Below are 22,551 nucleotides of genomic sequence, written 5' to 3' on the forward strand. Positions count from 1 at the left end.
TAATTTCTTTTTATATATATTTAAAACAATATTTTGTAATAAAATTCGTATTTAAAAAAGTTACAAAAAAAATTTTATTCATTTGAACGTTCAAAACTTTTGGCTTATTCTAATTTTATTTATTTGGAATTTAATCGGAAAATTTGATTATTTTTTGTCAGTTTTATTTTAAATTTTTTATTGTAAATTTAAATTAAGGGGAAAAAATCAAATTACAGTGGAAATTTTTCCTTATTATTAAATGTGATGCAAAATGACGCGAAAAGTAAATATACGATAATGAATAATAATAATAAATGCGTATTATTGAACAATTATAATAAAAATAAAATAAAAAATAAATTAAATAAAAATTAATTTAAAAAAATAAATAAAAATAATAAAAAAAATAGTAAATGAGATCATTATAATGATGAAATATTAGAAACTAGTATTCCAACGGCATAAAAAGCAATTAAACGCAATTAAGCCAAAGTAGCCGGCCAATTAAGGAGAAATTATACTTATTATCACGGAATACAGAGAGAGAGAGAGAGAGAGAGGGGCTGTGGTATCATTTTATTATCGCTACTTGCGGCTTTTTTCATTCAAAAGACCCTCTAACCGAGCTTTACCAAGAACGATGATATCCTTTCTTGTGACAGTAAAATGACTTATATTATTTTCAACCGCCCACCACTTTCTCTCGCCTTTTGCAGTAAAATTAAAAAAAAATAATACAAGGAAAAATAAATTCAAATTTTTTTTTTTTTTATTTCAAAAACAAATTTTAACATTTTTATCGTTGTAAAAAAAAAGACATATATTTTGTTCCCCCCTTTTTTTTAAAAAGCATATTTTATTATAAACTCTCTCAAAGTCATTCGCATATCTCCTCGTTCTCAATTTTTCATCTCCCAATTTACATTCGTTGCGTGTATTTATAAATTTGCACTCGAGTGAAGCAAAATAAAAAAAAAAAAAAAAAAAAAAAAGATAAATAAAGAACGATCCAATAAATCGTTTTACTTTAGCGCAAACATATATTTCTTTCGGCCAAGGGCTTGTATTTTTGGCACTGGAATTCATTCTCGAAAAATGTAGGACGCATATTCCATGAATGAAATGAAACAATTTTACATTATGTTTCCCGCAAAAAAAAATTTATTCTAAAAAAAAAATTATTCTTTCTACGCATGATTTTTTAGGAATTTTATTAGAAATAATTATTTTTTTTAAAAAATTTTCAGTTTTTAAATTAGCATTTGACGGAATCAAATAAATTTTTTTTTAGTGTGCGATTCGAATTTTTAAATAACAAAAATTCCAATTCACTGAATTTTAATTTGCCCGAATTTTGAAGATACCAAATTTTCATTTGTCCGAATTTTAAAGGCACCAAATTTTCATTTGTCCGAATTTTGAAGGCATCAAATTTTTATTTGTCCGAATGTTTATTTGCCCGAATTTTGAAGGCACCAAATTTTTATTTGTATGAATGTTTATATTCCCGAATTTAGAAGGCACCCAATTTTTTTTTTTCCCCGAATTTAGAAGGCACCAAATTTTTATTTTCCCGAATTTAGAAGGCACCAATTTTTTATTTACCCGAATTTTGAAGGCACTAAATTTTCATTTGTCCGAATTTTTATTTGCCCGAATTTTGAAGGTACCAAATTTTCATTTGTCCGAATTTTGAAGGCACCAAATTTTTATTTGCCCGAATTTTGAAGGCACCAAATTTTTATTTGTCCGAATTTTTATTTGCCCGAATTTTGAAGGCACAAAATTTTCAGTTGTTCGAATTTTTATTTGCCCGAATTTTGATGGCATTAAATTTTAATTTGTGCTAATTTTGAAGACACCAAATTTTTATTTGCCCAAATTTTGAAGGCACCAACAAAAATTATTTCGACGTAGTTTTCTGTTTTTAAATTTAAAATAAAATTATTTTTAATTAATTTTAATTTGAATATTTTAATTAAATATATTTTAATCTTTCTTTGGAGATGAAAAATATAATTTATTGATATAAAATCAGATAAAATGAGAGGACTTTTAGAGAAATTGTGTTGGTTGCGTTTAATCAGTAATGTGTCTCTATTCATTAAAATCTAACAGTAGCTGACGGCGATTAGTGTTTGTTACACGACTTAATATTGGATAGAATATATAAGGCTAGCATTATTTTCTTTCTCTCTTTATCGTGGGCAGGGCTTAATTACGACTTAGTCATACGTAATTGATAGTTCTTATGTTGGTTATTATATAATCTCGCGGCAGCGTTACTTTGTGGCATAAATTCTATATTATATATATACTATATAGTAACGCAGAGAGAGAGAATATATAAACGAGGCGAGACGAATTTTGTCTGCAAGATAGATCGGGTTTAAACTAACGACGTGTCAGTCGATATTGCGTGCATGTCCGTTTCCTCCGCCCACACAAAATATGACCATAAAAAATATAAAATTTTTTAAAATTCACTTTAATATTTTATTTATTTTTATGACGCAGTTAAAAAAGAAATCCAAAATTATCCAATTATTATCGAATTTATATTTTATTAATTAATATTTAACAGAATTTTCATTCAATTGAATTTTTATTTGATTTGAATTTTTAAATGGCAGAAATTATAATTCACCAAATTTCAAATTTGTCCGAATTTTTATTTGACCGAAATTGCAAATTGCCGAAAAAAAAGCAATCGATCGAAAGATTTCGGTGCAATTTTTTCAAAATTGACCAATCACGATTTTCTTGATAATTTCTAATTGGTGAATTTTAAAAATCGCGCCACAATCTTTCAGTCAATTGTTTGTTTGGATTTTTGTATTTTCGGTCAAATGAAAATTCGGTCTTTTAAAAATTTTATCGATTAAAAATTTCTGTAAATAAAAATTCGGATCAAACGTTATTTAAATAAATTATATTTTTATAATAAATATTTGGCAGAATTCAACTGAATTTCTTTGTCCGAATCTTTATTTGGCAGAATTTTTAAGACGCCGAAATTTGTAAATATCCGAACGAACAATATAGACAGAAAGATTTTGGCGCGATTTTTAAAATTGACCATGGAATTATCAAAAAAAAAAAAAAAATTAGTAAATTTTTAAAATCGCGCCAAAATCTTTCTGTCGTTTGTTTCGGTCATTTAATATTACGGATAAATTAAAAATTCGTAATTTTCTTTCATTTTTTAAAGATAGATTTTTTTTTCCAAAATAAATTGGAGTGATTGACTCATTAATTTGAGAGGGGATTTTTTTAATGACACTTGACGCGTGGAAATATATATATATATAAAAAAGAAGGTTTGACACCGGGTCGCGTGGACATTTTCGCTGCAATTAGCAATGTTATATAGACTGAGTTTAAGTGCGAACATCCGGAGAGTAGACTTTGTTGTGGGAGGACGCGACTGGTTTCAACAATTACCTTAATTAATGTCATCTCTCTCATTGTCTTGGCTCGTAGACGTTATTTTATTTTTTATTTTTTTTTTTAATATAAATTATATGTTTATAAATAGGACAGTTTTTGCTCCTTTTTTATACAATACAAAAAACGCCTCTGGCTAGACGTATTTAAAAAGATAACGAGACTTTTTCCCACCTTCATTTGAAATTTTAAAATGCACGCCCATCGTTTGTTTTTGGTTTCTTAAATTTCTCACGTTATTCATTATTACATACTTTTTTTTTCCAAAAAACTCTTTTTAATAATTTTTTTTTTTAAATTTAAATTCTTTTTCAAATTATTTTTAAAAATTCTTTGGTATAATTAATTTTTAAAAATTTTTTTTAAAAAATTCTTTTTAGATAAAAAAAAAAGTTTACGTTGTATAATAATTTTAATTTTTAATATACCAGCCGAATTGAGGAGAAAAGGAAGTTTAAATTATTTTTTTTCCCCCATTTTGACGTATTCGAAATTGTGTAATAATTTCTTTTTCCTCTGCACTTTTTTTTTTTTTTTTGCTGTTCGTTTCTTTTTTTGTTATAAAAACATATAAAAATTGTGTGACTTTGTTTCCGCAATGATTATCAGCCGCGTATATTCAGCACATTCATAAAAATAAAAACAAAGCGTCATAATGATCACGTCATGCTTGTGAGTCATACAAGTTTGTTACCTCAGGTTTCTTGTTACCCCTCAGAAAAAAAACGTAACTTTTGATAAAAAAAAAAAAAAAAAAAGGATTAAATGATATAACGGCTTCTTTTTCTCTATGCATCAAATTGGTTCCTCGAACCCTGCAATTTGGTAGGGAGAGTAAATAAAATAATATATATTAAATAAATAAAAAATAATTATATAAATTAATAATTATTAATTTAAAAATATTTTTTTATTAAAAAATATAATTCGCGTGTATTAAAAAAAATTTGTAATCATAAATCGAGCGCACTATGTCGAAGATCGGGAGCACATATTACATTACCGGCCTCACAGTATTTCACACGTTAAGACAGTTCGTTATTCGATCGCACCCACGCAAAACCAGAGTAGCAATATCATCTTACGAGCATTTTATATAGGAATATTATCTGTCTACTGAGTAATGGTACTCTGTGGAAGATGTAGGTTGTGATTTGTAGCTCCATTGGCTCCCATAAAGACACTGAAAATCGTCTTATGCTTCTGAACTCTTTTAACCGTTTTACAACCATTTCTAAGAATTTTTATAAATATATGCATACATGCATCAGAGACAATAGTTCTCTGCAAAGAGTGTGATAACTATAAATTTACCCGAGAGAGAGAGAGAGAGAGTCGTTTTCTTTATTTTAAAAATGCAATTTTTTTTCCTCTTTGAAAAAAATATAAATATAGATATAAACATTTATGAGAAAATGCACAAGCATTCTTTCGTTGAATTCCTTAACTAATAATATATTTTAAATATTTTTTTTCCTAAATCGAAGAATTATTTTTAGTTTTAGAATTTTGGAATATTAATTATACATTGCATCCTGCTGAAATGATCTCACAGCCTAATAAATACTTATTTGATTCTAATAAATCTTTATTTGATTAAAATAAATCTTTATTTGATTTAAATAAATTTTTATTTGATTAAACAAAAATAATTTAATAAAAAATTTTATTTACGAAAAATAAATAGGCTATTAGTAGGCTATAGTTTAATTAACTCAAATATATTATATTTGGTTCAAATAAAACATTTCTCTGGATGCAAATATATAATTTATTTAATTATTTATTTAATAATTAAGCTTCAGGCTTTCGGACTTGGGTTAATACAAAATTAAAAATATTATAATTTATTTATTTATTTATTTAATTAAAATAAAATTTTATTTACTTCCATGTAAATATTTATTAGCCAACGATTATTATTATTATTTGAATTAAAATTTTTGTTCAGTGTAAATGAGATCGAATTTTTAGAATCCAATTATTTTAATTTTTTTTTTTTTATTTTAGAATTATTTATGGTCAAGTGAACTATGTCATTATTTCTGGTACATGGAATATTATGCATTTTATTTATCGTACATACAGGGCGAGTTGTAATTATTTCTTTGGCATGAATTCCGAAAGATTTTTTTTTCGACACTTGACATTTGTTGTGTGTTCCACTTTTTTTTTTTCCTTTATCTTTTTGTCTTCGGGATTTGTAAATGAAAGAAGTTATTTTGCAGAAAGAAAATAAAACTAAAATGTTTTCTTTTTATGAGAAGAAATTAATTTTTTCTTCTTTTATGATTAAAAAAAAAAATTATAGTTTTTTTTTGCTAATAAGGGACAATTAATACAGTGATTATATTCTATTATATCATAGTAAAAAAAGTGAATATAATAATAACGATTTACGCAACTTTTGTTGACAATAAATATATATATATATGTAAATTATTATTCTACATAATAACAGTCGCGTTATACAAGAGGTCAAAGGCTTTTTAAATTATGCATACGTCATTTGTAAATATCAACATTATCAGTAGCCGATTAATAATCAGATGATGGCTATATAATATTAATTAAAAATTTCCATAAAATCGATAATTATTTATTTCTTATGTACAATTTTAATTGTTTTATATTTTCTACTCAATTTTTTATTATTTATTTATTTACTTTTTTTTATTATTTATTTATTATTATTTATTAATTATTTATTTTTTATAAATAATTTTATCGCTTTTGCTGGTAGAATCGCAATTTCGTAACATTGAGAGATAAAAGATTATTTATATTAAAATAGACACATCGTGTGGTAAACATTTGCAATTAGTGGTACGTTGAAGATTCAAAAGATTATAGTCAAGTTATATTCACGAAAGAGAATTTTTTTTTTTTTTAATATTAGAATCGTGATATGATAATGCTTAATTAAAAAATAAATAAATTAATTAAAAGAAAAAGAAAAAGAAGATAATGAGTGATTTGTGTGAAGCAAATAATTAACTCTATCAAGAATGAATATTAAAAAAAAAAAACGTTCTTTAATCGTGTATATATATATATATATATTTTCCCCTCACGCGTCATAATTCATCATAGTTTTCATAAATCTATATAAAAGCAAAAAATGTAAATTTTCAGTTCCGCTACAAAATGCTAGGAAATACATATTTTATTACACGCGGAGAAAATGTGGTTCGCATGACCTCGCGTGTAACAATACCACCATATCAACTATCCCACAAAAGCATTGTTCGCCATATAAGAAAGAAGACAGCAAAAAAAAAAAAAAAAAAAAAAAAGATCCATAAATTTTGCGCACACATTTTTTGCAAAATATTTTTTTTCTATTCTATATTTAAAAATTATTCTTAAATGATTTAGTCGCTTCATTTATTTTTGTTTTTTAGTGGAAAGAACAAATTTTTTTTTTGAAATTTATAAAAATAAATTAGAAAAAAAAATTTATATTCTGACAAAATATTATCAAGTCAATTATGTGGACCGATGAACAGTAAAACGAATATGATCCAATTTTCACGCGTTGGAGGTGAAAAATAAAAAAAAAAAAAAAAAGGTCGAATTCCATTAAAACATTCATTTTTATGGTGTGGCGCGAATTCTGAAATCAAATCTCACGTATTCGCTGAGGGAATAAACATTTATTATTTATACAATTTGATCTCGTGTCCAATGATGGAAACGAGTGCGTTATTTCCCTCACATATACGTTTTTTTTATATATATATATATATATATATATATATATATATATATATAAACGCAGCGAGTAACTATACGAAATACATTATTCAGTTGGATGTTGTCAGCCATTGGATTTTGCTCTTGATTCTTTCAAAAGTTTCTCCACATTCGCTTTTTATATTATCAAGTTTATATTTTTTTTCCCCTCCCTCTCAGTTTGAAATATTGCTTTTATTTCAACTCAATATTTTTTTTATCGACTTTTTTGTCCCCCTTCTCTCTCTCTCTCTCTCTCACTCTTTTTATTCTTTTGTCTTTGTTATCAAATATTTTGTTTTTCATGACAATTTTTATGTATATACATTTTATCGATACTATTATGTCATTTCTACTCTTATTTTTTCGATAATAAATATTTAGAATTTCTTTTTGTGTACGAATTTTTATATAACAAAATTTTTAGATACCGAATTTTCATTTATCCGAAATTGAATCAAATCGAAAAAAAAGAATCAACAGAAAGATTTTGGCGCGATTTTAAAAATTTATGTTTTTTTTTTGTTAATTTCTAACTGGTCAATTTTGAAAAGCGCGCCAAAATCTTTCTGTCTGTTCGTTTGGACATTCGAAATTTCGGACAAATTGAAAATTCAGCGTCTTAAAAATTTCTGCAAATAAAAATTTGGAGAAATTTTAAAAAGCGCGCCAAAATCTTTCTGTCGATTATTAGTTCGGACATACGAAATTTCGGACAAATGAAAATTCGGCGTCTTAAAAGTTTCTGCAAATAAAACTTCGGAGAAATTTTGAAAAAGCGCGCCAAAATCTTTCTGTCGATTATTAGTTCGGACATTCGAAATTTCGGACAAATTGAAAATTCAGCGTCTTAAAAATTTCTGCAAATAAAAATTTGGAGAAATTTTAAAAAGCGCGCCAAAATCTTTTTGTCGATTATTAGTTCGGACATTCGAAATTTCGGACAAATTGAAAATTCAGCGTCTTAAAAATTTCTGCAAATAAAAATTTGGAGAAATTTTAAAAAGCGCGCCAAAATCTTTCTGTCGATTATTAGTTTGGACATTCGAAATTTTGGACAAATTAAAATTTGGTTCCTTCAAAATTCGGGCAAATAAAAATTCGAACAACTGAAAATTTTGTGCCTTCAAAGTTCGGGCAAATAAAAATTCGGACAAAAGAAAATTTGGTGCCTTCAAAATTCGGACAAATGAAAATTTGGTTTCTTCAAAATTCGGGCAAATAAAAATTCGGATAAATGAAAATTTGGTTCCTTCAAAATTCGGGCAAATAATAATTCGGACAAATGAAAATTTGGTGCCTTCAAAATTCGAGGAAATAAAAATTCGGACAAATGAAAATTTGGTGCCTTCAAAATTAGCACAAATGAAAATTTGGTGCCTTCAAAATTCGGGCAAATAAAAATTCGAACAAATAAAAATTTAGTGCCTTCAAAATTGGGCAAATAATAATTCGAACAAATAAAAATTTGGTTACTTCAAAATTCGGACAAATGAAAATTTGGTGCCTTCAAAATTCGAGGAAATAAAAATTCGGACAAATGAAAATTTGGTGCCTTCAAAATTCGGATAAATAAAAATTCGAACAAATAAAAATTTGGTGCCTTCAAAATTCGGGCAAATAATAATTCGGACAATTAAAAATATGGTGCCTTCAAAATTCGTACAAATAAAAATGCGGACTTTGGAATTCGATAAATTTGAAATTAATTAATGATTTTTTATCGGATATTCATGCGCCCCTGAAAAGAGACAAATAACGAGAATAAAATGAGATTTAAAAAAAAAATAAAATGGTTAATGATCATGAGGATTGAAAAGAAATAAGAGAGTGATTTTTTTTTTTTTTTTTTTTGAAACTGTATGTAATGAAAATAATGCGCAATTAAAATTCCGTTTATATCAAAGTCGTGTCCTAATTAATGTAAAAGAACAAGACTGTAACAGTTTAGCGAATAGTCTCTCTCTCTCTTTCTCTCTTTTGCAAAGTTACATCTTGTTTTGTGGGAGAATATGTCCCTTCATTATACACCATGCTAGTGCCTTTGCCATTATATTATCGCGCATCTATCTCTTCTATATAATCTAGTCGCGAACTTTAAGCGTCGAGAAACACGCGTTCATTTTCAATTGGATACTGAAATTATTTTTAATTGCCCTTTGCAGGTGCACTTGCATATACATAGAAATCAAGATATGTGTGTTGAGAGACATTCCTCGGTATCGTTTGAACATATACATACATATATATATATATATGTATGTATATGTATCGTGTTTATACAATGAAAGGAATTTTCAGAGAGATGCGAATAAATTCTTCTTTTTTTTCCTCTTTTTTTTGGAATTTTCATTAATTTATCGCCTTGTTAATTTTTAATAATTGACAATCGGAAAAGGAATACAATTTTATACTCGACAATTACGAGGGAACAAATTTTTATTGATCTTTCGCCGACTTAGTGAGGTTTCATTGACATAACCTCAAAAATTGATTTTAAAAACTATTTGTTTTGATGAATATTGTAGATAACTGGTTTCTTTCAATATATATTAAAATTAATATATATATATATTTAAAAAAATTCTGTCGTATGTTCGTTCGAAAATTTTGTAATTTCGGACAAATTGGAATTTCGACGTCTTAGGGAGGTTCAATTGACATAACCTCAAAAATTGCTTTTAAAAACTATTTTGATGAATATTGTACATAACTGCTTTCTATAGTTTGAAACTAATTGGGGAAAAAAAAATTCATTTTCATCTCGAAATTATGTGTTTGCAGTATATCTATATATATAATAATGAAAGTTCGATCATTTGAGTAAAGTTCATTGACGCTTATTTGAGTGGTAATTATATTATTATTAAACGTCATCGGACAAATATCGACGATATGATCCTTGTTAGTTTATATATATATATATATATATATATATATATATATATATATATATATATATATACATTCTCGTTTAGCTCTATATAATCGAGCAAAACCAGCGACTCGTTATTGGAATGTCGTAATATCAATCATCCCAAGGCTTCCAAGAAAATCTTCACCCCGAGTAATAACACTTGCACTACTGTTCTCTCTCTCTCTCCGCAAATATAAAAAATTAACTAATAGTGAAAAAAAAATTTTATAATTGAATTAGTAAAATTTATAACTAAATCAAAAAACTCATAGAGGCCGAAAATAAACCATTTTTTTCGTTTTTATTATTTATTAAAAAATTTGATTTTCAAAGAGGCCGTTTTCATCGTGTGGGTTAAAATTTAATCCTCCAAGAGGAGTCTGCGCAGAAGTAAACATTCTGCGCAAACGCAGAATATACCTAATGGAGGATTAAATTTTAACTCACGCACGATGAAAACGGCCTCTTTGAAAATAAAATTTTTTTAATAAATAATAAAAACGAAAAAAAATGTTTTATTTTCGAACATTTTTTGAAATACGTATAGTTATAGAGAGAGAAAGAGAGTGAGAAACATGGAACTGCTTCTCTCTCTCTCTCTCTCTCCTTTCTCAACGTAGCCTTGGACTTGACTCAAAGGAATGCTGCGTACAGTGACCTCAGCACACTCAATCCTTTTCGTATCACCTGAGGCGTCGTCCATTACACTTTTTCAGACCCATCAACCAAAATTTTAAACAAGCCTCTCTATCTTTCTCATGTACATTGCGAGAAGATTTTTTTTAATCAACACCATTTTTATTGACCTAATCATATATATATATATATATGTATAACTACACAGACTGCAATTAATTTAGTAATTTAAATATTTAATTTTTTTTTCGTCGTAAAATTTTGAATATTTTTCAGAATTTTTTTTTTCTTTTATTATAATTAGGGGCGCATGATTTTTAAATTTGTCCGAATTTTTATTTGACCGAAATTACAAATGTCTGAACGAACAATCGACAGAATTTGGCGCGATTTTCAAAATTTACCAATCACGATTTTTTTTTTTTTTTTGATAATTTCGAATTGGTCAATTTTAAAAATCGCGCCGAATTCTATTTTTTGACAATATTGTTCGATCATTTGTAATTTCGGACGCAATGGGAATAAATTTGATGAAATTGAAGTTTTGGTAAATTTAAAATTTAACCAATTATATATATAGAAATTAACTGTTAAATAGAAACAAATTTGAAATAAAAATTAAGAAAAAAAAGAACATTATATAGATTGTCGCAAAGAAGATTTATATATGATGAATGTCCTTTTTTTAAATTATTATCTTAAATCATTAATTTATCAGTAGCCTCTTCACTATATACATATTTGTAATTTTATCTTTTTAATACAGTTCCGGTATTTACAAGCCGGGTATAATAATATCGCATATTTTCTTCGTAAAAAAAAAAAAAAAAATTTGCTAGTCATTCTTATAAATATATATTTATTAATGGTTTATGTATTATTTTTTTTTTCTTTTACAATTAGTGTTACTCAATAGATGTATATAAAAATTACACAATGCTTATCTAATATGTGTTGTAAAATTAACTTTAGTATTTTATTGATGAAAAAATGTTTACTCACTTAGTTTTACGTTTATACTTATATTCTATATATAGATATTTGAAAAGATGAATGTAATTTTTTTTTACTCAAAGTATTTTTTACTTTTATTATTATTATTATTATTATTATTATTATTATTATTATTATTATTATTATTATTATTATTATTATTATTATTATTTGTAATATTTCCATTGTTATTTTAGATTCATTAGTAAAAAAAAAAATTATTAAATGAAGATAATAATTTCGAAAAAGTTCACTGAAAAAAGGGTTTTGGTATTGACAACCAAACGTTTGGTTGGTATTTTAGCAACCAAACTTTTTTTTGTTGAATCAACAAAATTTTGGTTGTCCCAATTAAACTTTAGTTATACTGAGAAAAAAAATTTAGTGTTTTCAACAAAATTGTTTGATTAGGCAATTTTGGTTCTTGTAACCAAATTTTGGTTGGCTGAAACAAAGTCATAAAGTTATCTCAACTAAACATTTGATTAGGCCGACAAAATTATTTGGTTGAAAATTTTTAAATTCCAATCAAAATTTGGTTACAACAAAATAATTTGGTTACAACAAAATAATTTGGTTACAACAAAATAATTTGGTTAACACAACAAAATAGTTTTGGTCTAAAAAACCAAATGATCGTTTGTTGTCCTAACCAAAATTTCGTTGCGACAATTTGGTTGTGCTAACCAAACATTTTTGTTATGCCAACAAAAAAAACTCAACCAAATTTTTTGGTTGACTCAAATAAATAGTTTGGTTGCTTAAATAGAAAGAAAATTTTTTTTATTGTCCCAACCAAATTTTTGTTGCTCTGGACTAAAATATTTTTCTCAATGTAGGACAACAAAAATCGTTTTTTTCTAATTTTGGTTGTATCAAACAAATTTTGGTTGAGACAATTAAAATATTGTTGATTTAACCAAAAAAATTTTGATTTCTTAAATACCAACCAAACGTTTGGTTGTCAATACCAAACCCTTTTTTCAGTGTTGTAATTCATATTTTTCGAGTAATTATAATTAATTTTAATTTAATAAAAGTTATTATATTATTTTTTTTTTATTGTAAAAAAAAATTTTTTTTACTACATCGTCTGGGGTACATAAATCCTGTTTATTATATGAAAAACGTGATATTTGACGCATATATTGAAATTATTATATTATACTTTTGTTGGTGGTTTATTTATAGGCGCGATTACTTTATCAAGCCAATGAGCCAATAAATATCGTCAATCATCGTCATTTCTCTTTCTATTTCTTTATCCCTCTCTTATTTCTAGGTATTTTCTTTTTTTTTTTTTTTTTAATATAAATCTGTAAAAAAAAAAATTTTTAACATGTAATATATTGAAAATTTTTTTTTTCAGATTTATAAAAGTATTGAATGCTTAAAACAGAGTTTATCTGTTAAATTATAATACAGTTTTAAAAATACGACTAATAATCTTCCATCAAGGACAGCATCTTTAATATACTTTTTATGTCAAAAAAAAAGTCTCCAAAAAGAAACTTAATTTATATGAATATTATATATATAAATTTTTTTTTTTACAAAAAGAGGTCTATTGATTAGATAATTAAAATTGTGATAAATGAAATATTATCTGGAGTGAAGTAAAATGTAAATGTCAATGTAATTTGTAATTGTCAAGTAAAAGTTATTCAATTTAATATATATATACAATGTAGAATAAAATATGTTTACGAATATTAGAGAGAGGATGCGTTTGAGGCCTAGAATCTCACCTGTGAGGAATCGTTGAGAATGATAATCATGCTGCACCTAGTTTAGCTCCAAGGCATATAAACATTGGAATCTTTCAGGGAAAGGGTACACCTTTGTCTCTGGGAAAAAAAATTTACAATGTTGTAATTTTGCAATATTAACTATATATAATATAAATACAAGAAAATATTTTCTATAATCGCTCAATAAATATTCATTTTTATCTTATAGGTAATAAAAAAAAAAAAAGTAACAATATGTTAATATATAATATATTATTTTTTAATCTTTTATTTCTTATCACACATTAAAAATACCACTCAGAGAAAAGTTATAAATAAATTTTTTTATTTGTTACAAATAAATTTTATTTGAATTACCTAAATAAAAATTTTTAAATTTTTATTTACGCCAAATCTATCAAGTTTAGATTTTTTGAAATAAAGGAGAATAATAATTTTTTTTATTATATTTATGTTAAAAATTGTAAAACCATAATCGTCTGTTTCAGAAGACGTGGGCTACAGAAGTGTCGAGATAACATCCGCCTTTACGCACCTGCCCCAAAAAGGTGAGTAAAATTTTTATGCACAAATTTTATTAAATTATTATTAAATTAATTAATGAAATAAAAAATTAATTAATTAATTAATAATTGAGCAATTCATTTAATTAATTAAGAGTCAAAAGTTTTGAACGTTCAAATGAATAAAATATTTTTTTCAATGTATAAATTATTAGAAATTATAATGTCAATGTAAAATAAAACAATAAATTAAACAAATATTGAATTAATAACTTCTTTTTAGATATTTAAAACAATATTTTGTAATAAAATTTGTACTTCAAGAAATTACAAAAAAAATTTTGTTCATTCAAAACTTTTGGTTCTTAATTAATTAACAATTCTATTGTTAGTTAACTAATTTAACTATTCATTTAAATAATTATTAATTTTTTTAACTATTCAATTAAATAATTATTAATTCATTTAATTATTTATTTATTTATTACTAATAATTAATTTTATTAATAATTAAATTAATCAACAAATAATTAATTAATAAAAGATTGGTGATATAAAAAAAAAATTTACTTTTTTTAATAATAGATTTCAACTACAGTTGAAAGCTTAATTAATATTCAATAAAATTATTAATAATTTCGAAATTATCTATTTTGAACAGCACGTGTGACATAGTTACATTCGATTTTTTTTTTTTATAATATATATATTTACAGAAGATTTTATACAAAAGACATCATTAAATATGTTATTCACATATTATTTATTAAATATAATATATCAAAAACACGTTTTATATATTAATAACTGTATACACAATTGTATATATGATTCTATTTGTTTTTTAAATAACAAGTTTATTGCGTTTAATTTTTTTTTTTTTTTTTTTCTAAAAACAATATTAACGAAAAAATATATAGAGTATATATCTGTGTATAAAATAATAATATATTTATTAAACTTGTCATTTTAATGTCGAAACTTTTGTATGATAATTTTTATCACGTACTCAATTCTCATTCTTTTTATCTAATTTTTTTTTTTGTCTTTTTTCCTAAGATGCGCACAATTTTATCGATTAAAGTTAATTATTTGATAAAATACTTAAAATAATGATAACCAAAATTTCTAATAATAATAATAACAATATAGTAATAATAATTATTATTATAGTAATAATAAACATTAACAATACTTAACGAAATCTACTTTTTTTTAAAATATTTTTTCAATGATAAATAATTGTATAAACACAATTATAATAAATTATAAATTTCTTTTAATTGAATAATATTGATTTATATTAGTTAAATACTTTTTGATTGGACAGCAAAATGATTTTGTTAGAAAATATTTTTTCAAAAAATAATAAAATTTCTTTTTTTAGAAAATAATTTTTTATTAACAAAGATTTTCGTAGATTGTGTTCTTTCTCTCTCTCTCTCTCTCTATATATATATATATTGAAAAAAAGTTTTTTTTACTTATTTAATTTATTATTATTATTTTTATTATTATTATTATATTAAAAAAAAGTTTTTTTTTACTTATTTAATTTTATTTATTTATTTTACATAATGTAATTAAAGGCGCATTGCCTCCTTTACATGAGGGTTATGTCCTTAAAAAACTATTCACATAAACAGAAAGCCCTAATCTTAACTAAATTGCTAATAAAATAAAAAAGACTTTTCGCGGTTTCAATTTTATCCACTTTCAATATGTTCGTAAGCGAAATTCTTACTTATTTAATTAATTTATTATTATTAATATTATTTATTAATTTTTTTTAATTCTTTTTTAATCAATTTTTATTTGTATTTGAAATTTTTCTTTTTTTTGAAATTGTAGTCAAAAATCAAAAATTATTGTATATACTCTATTTTTTTTTTTTTTATTGAAAATATACAATTATGTATATAAATAATGAGGTTATTTGATATTGACCTTGAAAATCATGATTTAATCTGGCAAACGATCGTGAAAATGTAAGGATTCGATAAGGCGCACGAGCGATATCTTTTTTGCGCTAAAAATAGAAAGACAAGGAAATGTGCATATATGTGCAAATTTACGTAAATTCAACAGGCATACAAACGAGCACTTGCACAAGTACGTAGGATGTTCATGACACTGACATATTACATGCTCCTCACACGTGTTGACCGTGATTTATATTATTTCATCTAAACGAAAATCTACCTTTTGTTAATTCTTTGATAATATTTTTTCATTTTTTTTTTTTTTTTTTTTTTCTTTAATATCATATTCCGTAGAAAATCAAATTTTTCCATTTTCAATATTTGCCTCTCAATGTTCATTGAGTATATGAATTTTTTTTTTACCTTTCGCGATGTGTGTGAATTTTTTTTTTTTTTTTTTTTTTTTTTTTACTCCTGCTTATGGAAATTTTAATATTTATTAAATTCACGTGAATGATAGCTGATTCTTCATTTAGAAAATCAGTGCGCGATATTTTCAATTTCTTCTCTCTCTTTTTTTTTTTTTTTTTTTTTATAATTTTTTAAATTTTATTTCAAATGAATGGATTTTTATTATTTATGAAATGAAGAAAAAATATTTGCTATTCTCGTATAAATAATATTATACAATTCAATAGAGAGAAAGGAAAATATTTTCAATTGGAAAAATCGAATTTTATTGAATGATTAATTAAAATTTTTTAATTAAAAACATTATTATATTTGAAAAATATATGGAAATAAATATTATATTTGAAAAAAAAAATTAAACACACATATAAATAAAAAATAATAATAATAGTTAACTATACACATGAAATGAAAAAAAAAATTTTTTTTTGTGAATAAAAGTTTTTTCGAATAAGAAAAGTTATTTTAGAATTATTTTCTCGATTTTTTATTGGATATTTTTAATCGCTATAAAAAATATATTCTTTCGAAATAATTTTGGAATCTAGGTCTTTTTTTATAAATAAAAAACTAAAAAACAAAGAATACTCGGTACTTTCTTTATTTAAACCAATGAGATAAATTATTTGGTAGTAATTTTATAAAACTCCAAGAATAAGTGTCCATTTATAGTTAGAGTGACATAATTTCAAAAAATAGTACATTGACAAAAATATACTTGGCATTATTTTTTTTAATTTTCTTTATTCGTCTCCTTGTAAAAAAAAAATTAAAAATAAATTATATCAATTAAATAAATAAAAAATAATAAATTATTATTATAAACAATAAATTATTTTTCCCATTTTTGTTGGCCTATTTTAATAAAATTAATTATTATTATTATATTATTATTATTATAAAAAAAATTGATGAGAAGTCTTTTTTTGATATTTATATATAAAAAAAGCAAAAAAAAATAATATGAATTAATTAATAATAATTTATTCAAGGAAAACATTTATTTAATTTACAAATAAATATAGATAATTGAAAATTCGTAATCAATTTATAAAGATAAACTATTTTTTTTTTTTGTTATATTGTCTTATATATATGCATCGCGCAGAAAATGTCTAAATGGAGAAATTACGACTTTGTTTTGTATTATCTAATAAATTGATTGTGGCTTATATATGCGTATATATACAATTGATATATTTACATCATATTTTCGTCATCAGGTTTATATGAAAATTATATCATCATTTTCCAGTGTTAATTTAATTATATATTATTATTTTAATCGATGAAATTGATTTGGCATCAAAGAAAGCATTTATATATTATTTTAACGCAAAATTATATAATCTATTATAAAGACACAGAGATTCGTAATCTTATTATACATTCGAAATTGATTTTCTTTGCGTAAAATTATATCAAAATAATCATTGTTTTCTCATTACGAAATTTTATTACAACGTAATTTCAAAAAAAAAATTTTTTTTTTTATTAATAAAATGGAAAATTTATTACTAAATTTATTATTAGAAAAAAAATTTTAATTTCTAAATTTAATAAATTGTTTATATATTTTTTTTAATTAATTCCAAAATACATTTTCATAATTCACTGGAAAATAATTTTTTTTTTTGTATAATTATTCTATTATTCTGTATTCAATTATTAGTGACATTATTTTTTTTATATTTATGTATAAAATTTTTTAAACGTTACATCAAACAATTGTTTTGATAACATATTGAGGACATATATGAATTTTCTTGATTTATTTAACACAAATTTGATATTATATTTTTTATCAAAAGTCCAGTAAATAAAACTTAATCAAATTTAATCATTTCTATTTTTACTTTTTATCAATTTATATATATAATGTTCTATTTTTCATACTATAAAAAAAACGTCGTATAATATGCTTAATATTTAACAAATAATTTTTAATATTTAAAATTAAAAATAAAAATAGAAAAAAAATTGTAAAATTTTTTTTTTAATTAATTTTATCTATTAGATAATTATAAGAAAAATTTTTTTTTTTGTATTTTTTTTTGATAAATATTGCACAAAAAATTGAAATCTTTTAATTACAATGAAATAAGGAGAGAAAACTTCTTCTCTCCGCCCAATTACGTTGATTCGTCCCCACTTATCAAAGAACTCCATCACTCCTTCCAAGAATTTATTTACAAAGAATAATCAATTGCTTCCTCCGATCAGTTGCGACTTTACGCTCGTGCTGTTAACGCTCGTCTTATCTCAACAGAATTTTTTACCCTATACACACATATATATATATATACTGATTCGCTTTATAGTCACAAGTAGATATATTCCTCCCTTGTTAGACCAGTTTTTCACGCGTCATTCCGCTTTTAAATTGAAACCAGTGTGTGATCTATATTTAGTCGTGACAACTGGGCAACATCCTTTTTTTTCAACTTTTTCAAAGAACCGTGGGACGAGATTTTTCAATTTCTCAACATGTTTGCTCAACAGATGCCATAATATGACTTAACAAATAAAAAAAAAAAAGAAATTAATTCATTTCACAAAAATGATTCTTTATTTCAATCGATTATATCGGAAAAATAACATTAATTGTGATAATAAAATTATTACCGATCGTTGAGACAAAAAACAAAAAATCATTTTGTGTCTTATAATACACAAAAAAAAAATTCGTCAAGGAAACAAATTTAAAATTGAAAAAGTGATTTATTTTTTATTTGAAAAAAACAAACAATTTGAAGACAATTTTCAAAAAGAAGTGAATTTTAAAGAAACAAATTTTAATTGCTTTTTCTTTGAAAAAAAAAAAAAAAAAAAAAATTGAAGAAAAATAAAAATGAAGATTTCCAATCATAAAAGTGCATTTAGACCTTACGATCAAACAAAGTCAAGACAATCTTTTGGACGTTCTTTAAAGGGACATATAAGTTTATCAGAAACTTTTTACATGTTTTTAGACATGGCCCGTGATACACCAGGTTCACCAATTTCCCGGCCACGTGACTTGGGAACAGGTGGTGCAACTGCCACCCTCACTTCAAGCACGTATCACACATCGAGCTCCGAAGCCACTTTACATGAACGGGCATTACAACACAAAATTCTTGAGGTAATGTAAAAATTTATATACATACCATTACTAATTTTACAAAAAAAAAACAAATTTTTGTTTTTTAAAATATTATTAATAATATAATTGTTTATAATAATATATAATTAATAATAATAATAATAATAATTGTTTATTTAAACATAAAAAATTATTTATTCATACATAAATAATTGTTTATTTATACATAAAAAAACAATTTATTTATATATAAAAAATTATTTATTTATACATAAATAATAAAAGTTTCCTTAGGCAAAATTATATCCACTTTTTAAATAAATTAAAAAATATAGTAATAATAATAATAATAATAATAATAACCCGTGTGGAAAAGTGATGTGGGCCCCCAGCGGGGGCCCTTATGGATCGCCCTCATGCCATGAGGGCCGCATATGGATGATCCATAAGGGCCCCTCATGGAAACGACATGCTCATCGATGAGGGCGCCCGCATGGGCGATCCATGAGGGTGCCCCTACGGGCGCCCTTATGGGCCCTCACGTTTGCCCTCATCTTGCCCTCAAGTTTGCCATAATGTTTTTTAATCAATAATATTAATAATAAAAGTTAATTAATAATAAATAAGCTTAAGTTATTAATAAATAACATATTTATTTAATAATTATTCAATTTTAAATTAAATTCTTACTCAAATTGAATTTATTAATTAACGTTCTAATTAATTAACTGTCGGATATAATTAAAAGTAATAATAAATTAATTAATTAAAAAATTAAAAAATATGTAATTTATGCATACTATTAACGAATATTTTCATTTTTCAATTAATTCATACATAGAATTAATGATTAAACGCAAACCTGAGAAATAAATAAATCTAACGCATGGGGGGAATCGAACCTACGACCTACGGACTATGAGTCTAACGCTTTACCAACTACGCTACGCACGCTACTTCAAAACGAATGCTAACTTCTTGATGCTATGTAAACTTGAAAAATACCTAACAAAGAAAAGTGCTTAACATCATTTAGTTAAAGTTAAGATATTAAATTATATTTTCCAATCAAATGCAATTTATAAAATATAATTAATTATATGCTTTATGATTATTATCATGAATCATCTCAGGCGAATTTTCAAAAAAGTGTAAATATATTTTTATTAAAAACGCGTTATTCGTTGTTTTGAATCATTGGAAACATTCATTTTTTGTTGATAAAAAAATATTTGATTTTTGGACTTAGAAAATTTTGCTAATCGATCATGAGGGCGATCCATGCGGGCCCCTACGGTGGCCCTCATCTATTTTGCCATAAGTGTGAGTGTTATTTTCAAAAAAGTGTAAATATATTTTTATTAAAAACGCGTTTTTCGTGGTTTTGAATCATTGGAAACATTCATTTTTTGTTGATAAAAAAATATTTGATTTTTGGACTTAGAAAATTTTGCTAATCGATCATGAGGGCGATCCATGCGGGGCCCCTACGGTGCCCCTCATGGATTCGCCATAAGTGTGAGTGTTATTTTCAAAAAAAGTGAAAATATATTTTAATTAAAAACGCGTTTTTCATTGTTGTGAATCATTATAAACATTAATTTTTTGGTGATAAAAAAATATTTGATTTTTGGACTTAGAAAATTTTGCTAATCGATCATGAGGGCGATCCATGCGGGGCCCCTACGGTGCCCCTCATGGATTCGCCATATGGATCAGCCCTCATGGGCCCCCGCCGGGGGCCCCGAACTCTTGAGGGCAAGATCGTGGCTTTTTCCACACGGGAATAATAATAATAATAATATTAATAATGAGTAATTAATTTAAAAATTAGTGAATTAATTTTTAAAGGGACGCATAAATAAATGCTAATAATGTTAGAATATTAATTTTATAGAATTTCATTTGGTACAATATGAACGAAATTTTAATTTTGTCGAATTATTATTTTGCAGAATTTTAACCGATTTTCTACACTAAAAAGAAAAAAATTTCTTTGATTCAAGTACTTGATTACTTGACTATTATCAAATAAATATTTACATTGAACCAAATAATAATTTTTTATTCGTATTAAATAAATTGTACATGAACTAATAATTTATATAATAATATATATAACAAATAAATATTTATTTGATAATAGTCAAGTAATTGAGTATTTGAATTAAATAAATTTTTTTTTTTTTTTCAGTATATTACTAGAATTTTTATATAACCGAAAATTTAGTGCACAGAATTTTTATTTATTCGAATATTTATTTGTCATAATCTTCATTTAATACAATAGTAATTTTAAAGAATTTTTATTGGAATTTCATTATATAGATTTTTTTTATACGAATTTTCATATTTTTCGAATTATTATATTTGATAGAATCTCCATAATCGGTTTTTCATAATACAGAATATTTATATAAATAATTGAACAGAATTTCTAATTTAAAACAAAAAAAAAAATTCTGATAGAATTTCCATTTGTCCGAAATTGCAAATGAAAATTCTAATTAATTTTTTTTTTCGGTTAAACAAAATTTCTGTAGTACAAAAAATCGGTAACATTTGTAAATTCTATTAAATAATAATGCGAAAAAATAAAAATTCGTCTAAAATTTATTTATTTAGCAAAATTCTATGCAAAAAAATATATATTCTACATAATAAAAATTTATCTAAATATCTATTATATTAAATTAAAATTGGAGCCAATAAAAATTCTGACAAATGAAAATTGGAACAAATAAAAATTACGTGATTTTTTGGTTATTATAAAAATTCTGTAATACAATTGAAAATCGGTTTAAAATTCTGTAAACTAATTAATTTGAACCAATAAAATTCGATTCAATGAAAATTATATTTAATGAAATTTTATTAAATGAAAATTCTAATTTGATTTTTATAAAATTATTTTTTCAAAAAAAATTTTTTGGTAAAAATAAATTAAAAATTTTTAACCGAGTTCAATGAATGTGAATTCTTGAAATTATTTTTTAGTTCATTGTCATAGTGGCATGCACGTAATTGCTTTCAATCGGTGACCGTCATGACATGCACCTAAAGTATATATATTGCTATTCTACTGATAAGCATGACAGTATATCTAGGT

At 24.2% G+C, this 22,551-nt stretch overlaps 1 protein-coding gene across 13 annotated transcripts in view; it reads left to right on the plus strand.

Annotated features, from left to right (window-relative positions):
* Positions 1-22,551, plus strand: part of LOC127276622 (histone deacetylase 4) — a 90,763-nt gene that overhangs the window by 48,595 nt on the left and 19,617 nt on the right. For 9 of the 13 annotated variants that reach the window (XR_007842225.1, XM_051297199.1, XM_051297200.1 and 6 more), the window contains 2 exons: positions 13,950-14,009; positions 19,330-19,481. Coding sequence is in view for 12 of the 13 variants with exons in the window: in XM_051297199.1 (XP_051153156.1) it covers positions 13,950-14,009; positions 19,330-19,481 (212 nt within the window). In the remaining variant the exon portion in view is untranslated. The remainder of the gene's footprint in view (positions 1-13,949; positions 14,010-19,329; positions 19,482-22,551) is intronic. The other 4 variants (XM_051297196.1, XM_051297191.1, XM_051297193.1 and 1 more) reach the window with 1 other exon arrangement.

The sequence above is a fragment of the Leptopilina boulardi genome, unplaced genomic scaffold, assembly GCF_019393585.1.
Source record: "Leptopilina boulardi isolate dan_hultmark-lab unplaced genomic scaffold, ZJU_Lbou_2.1 LbouV2_150, whole genome shotgun sequence".
Classification (NCBI taxonomy): Eukaryota; Metazoa; Arthropoda; class Insecta; order Hymenoptera; family Figitidae; genus Leptopilina; species Leptopilina boulardi.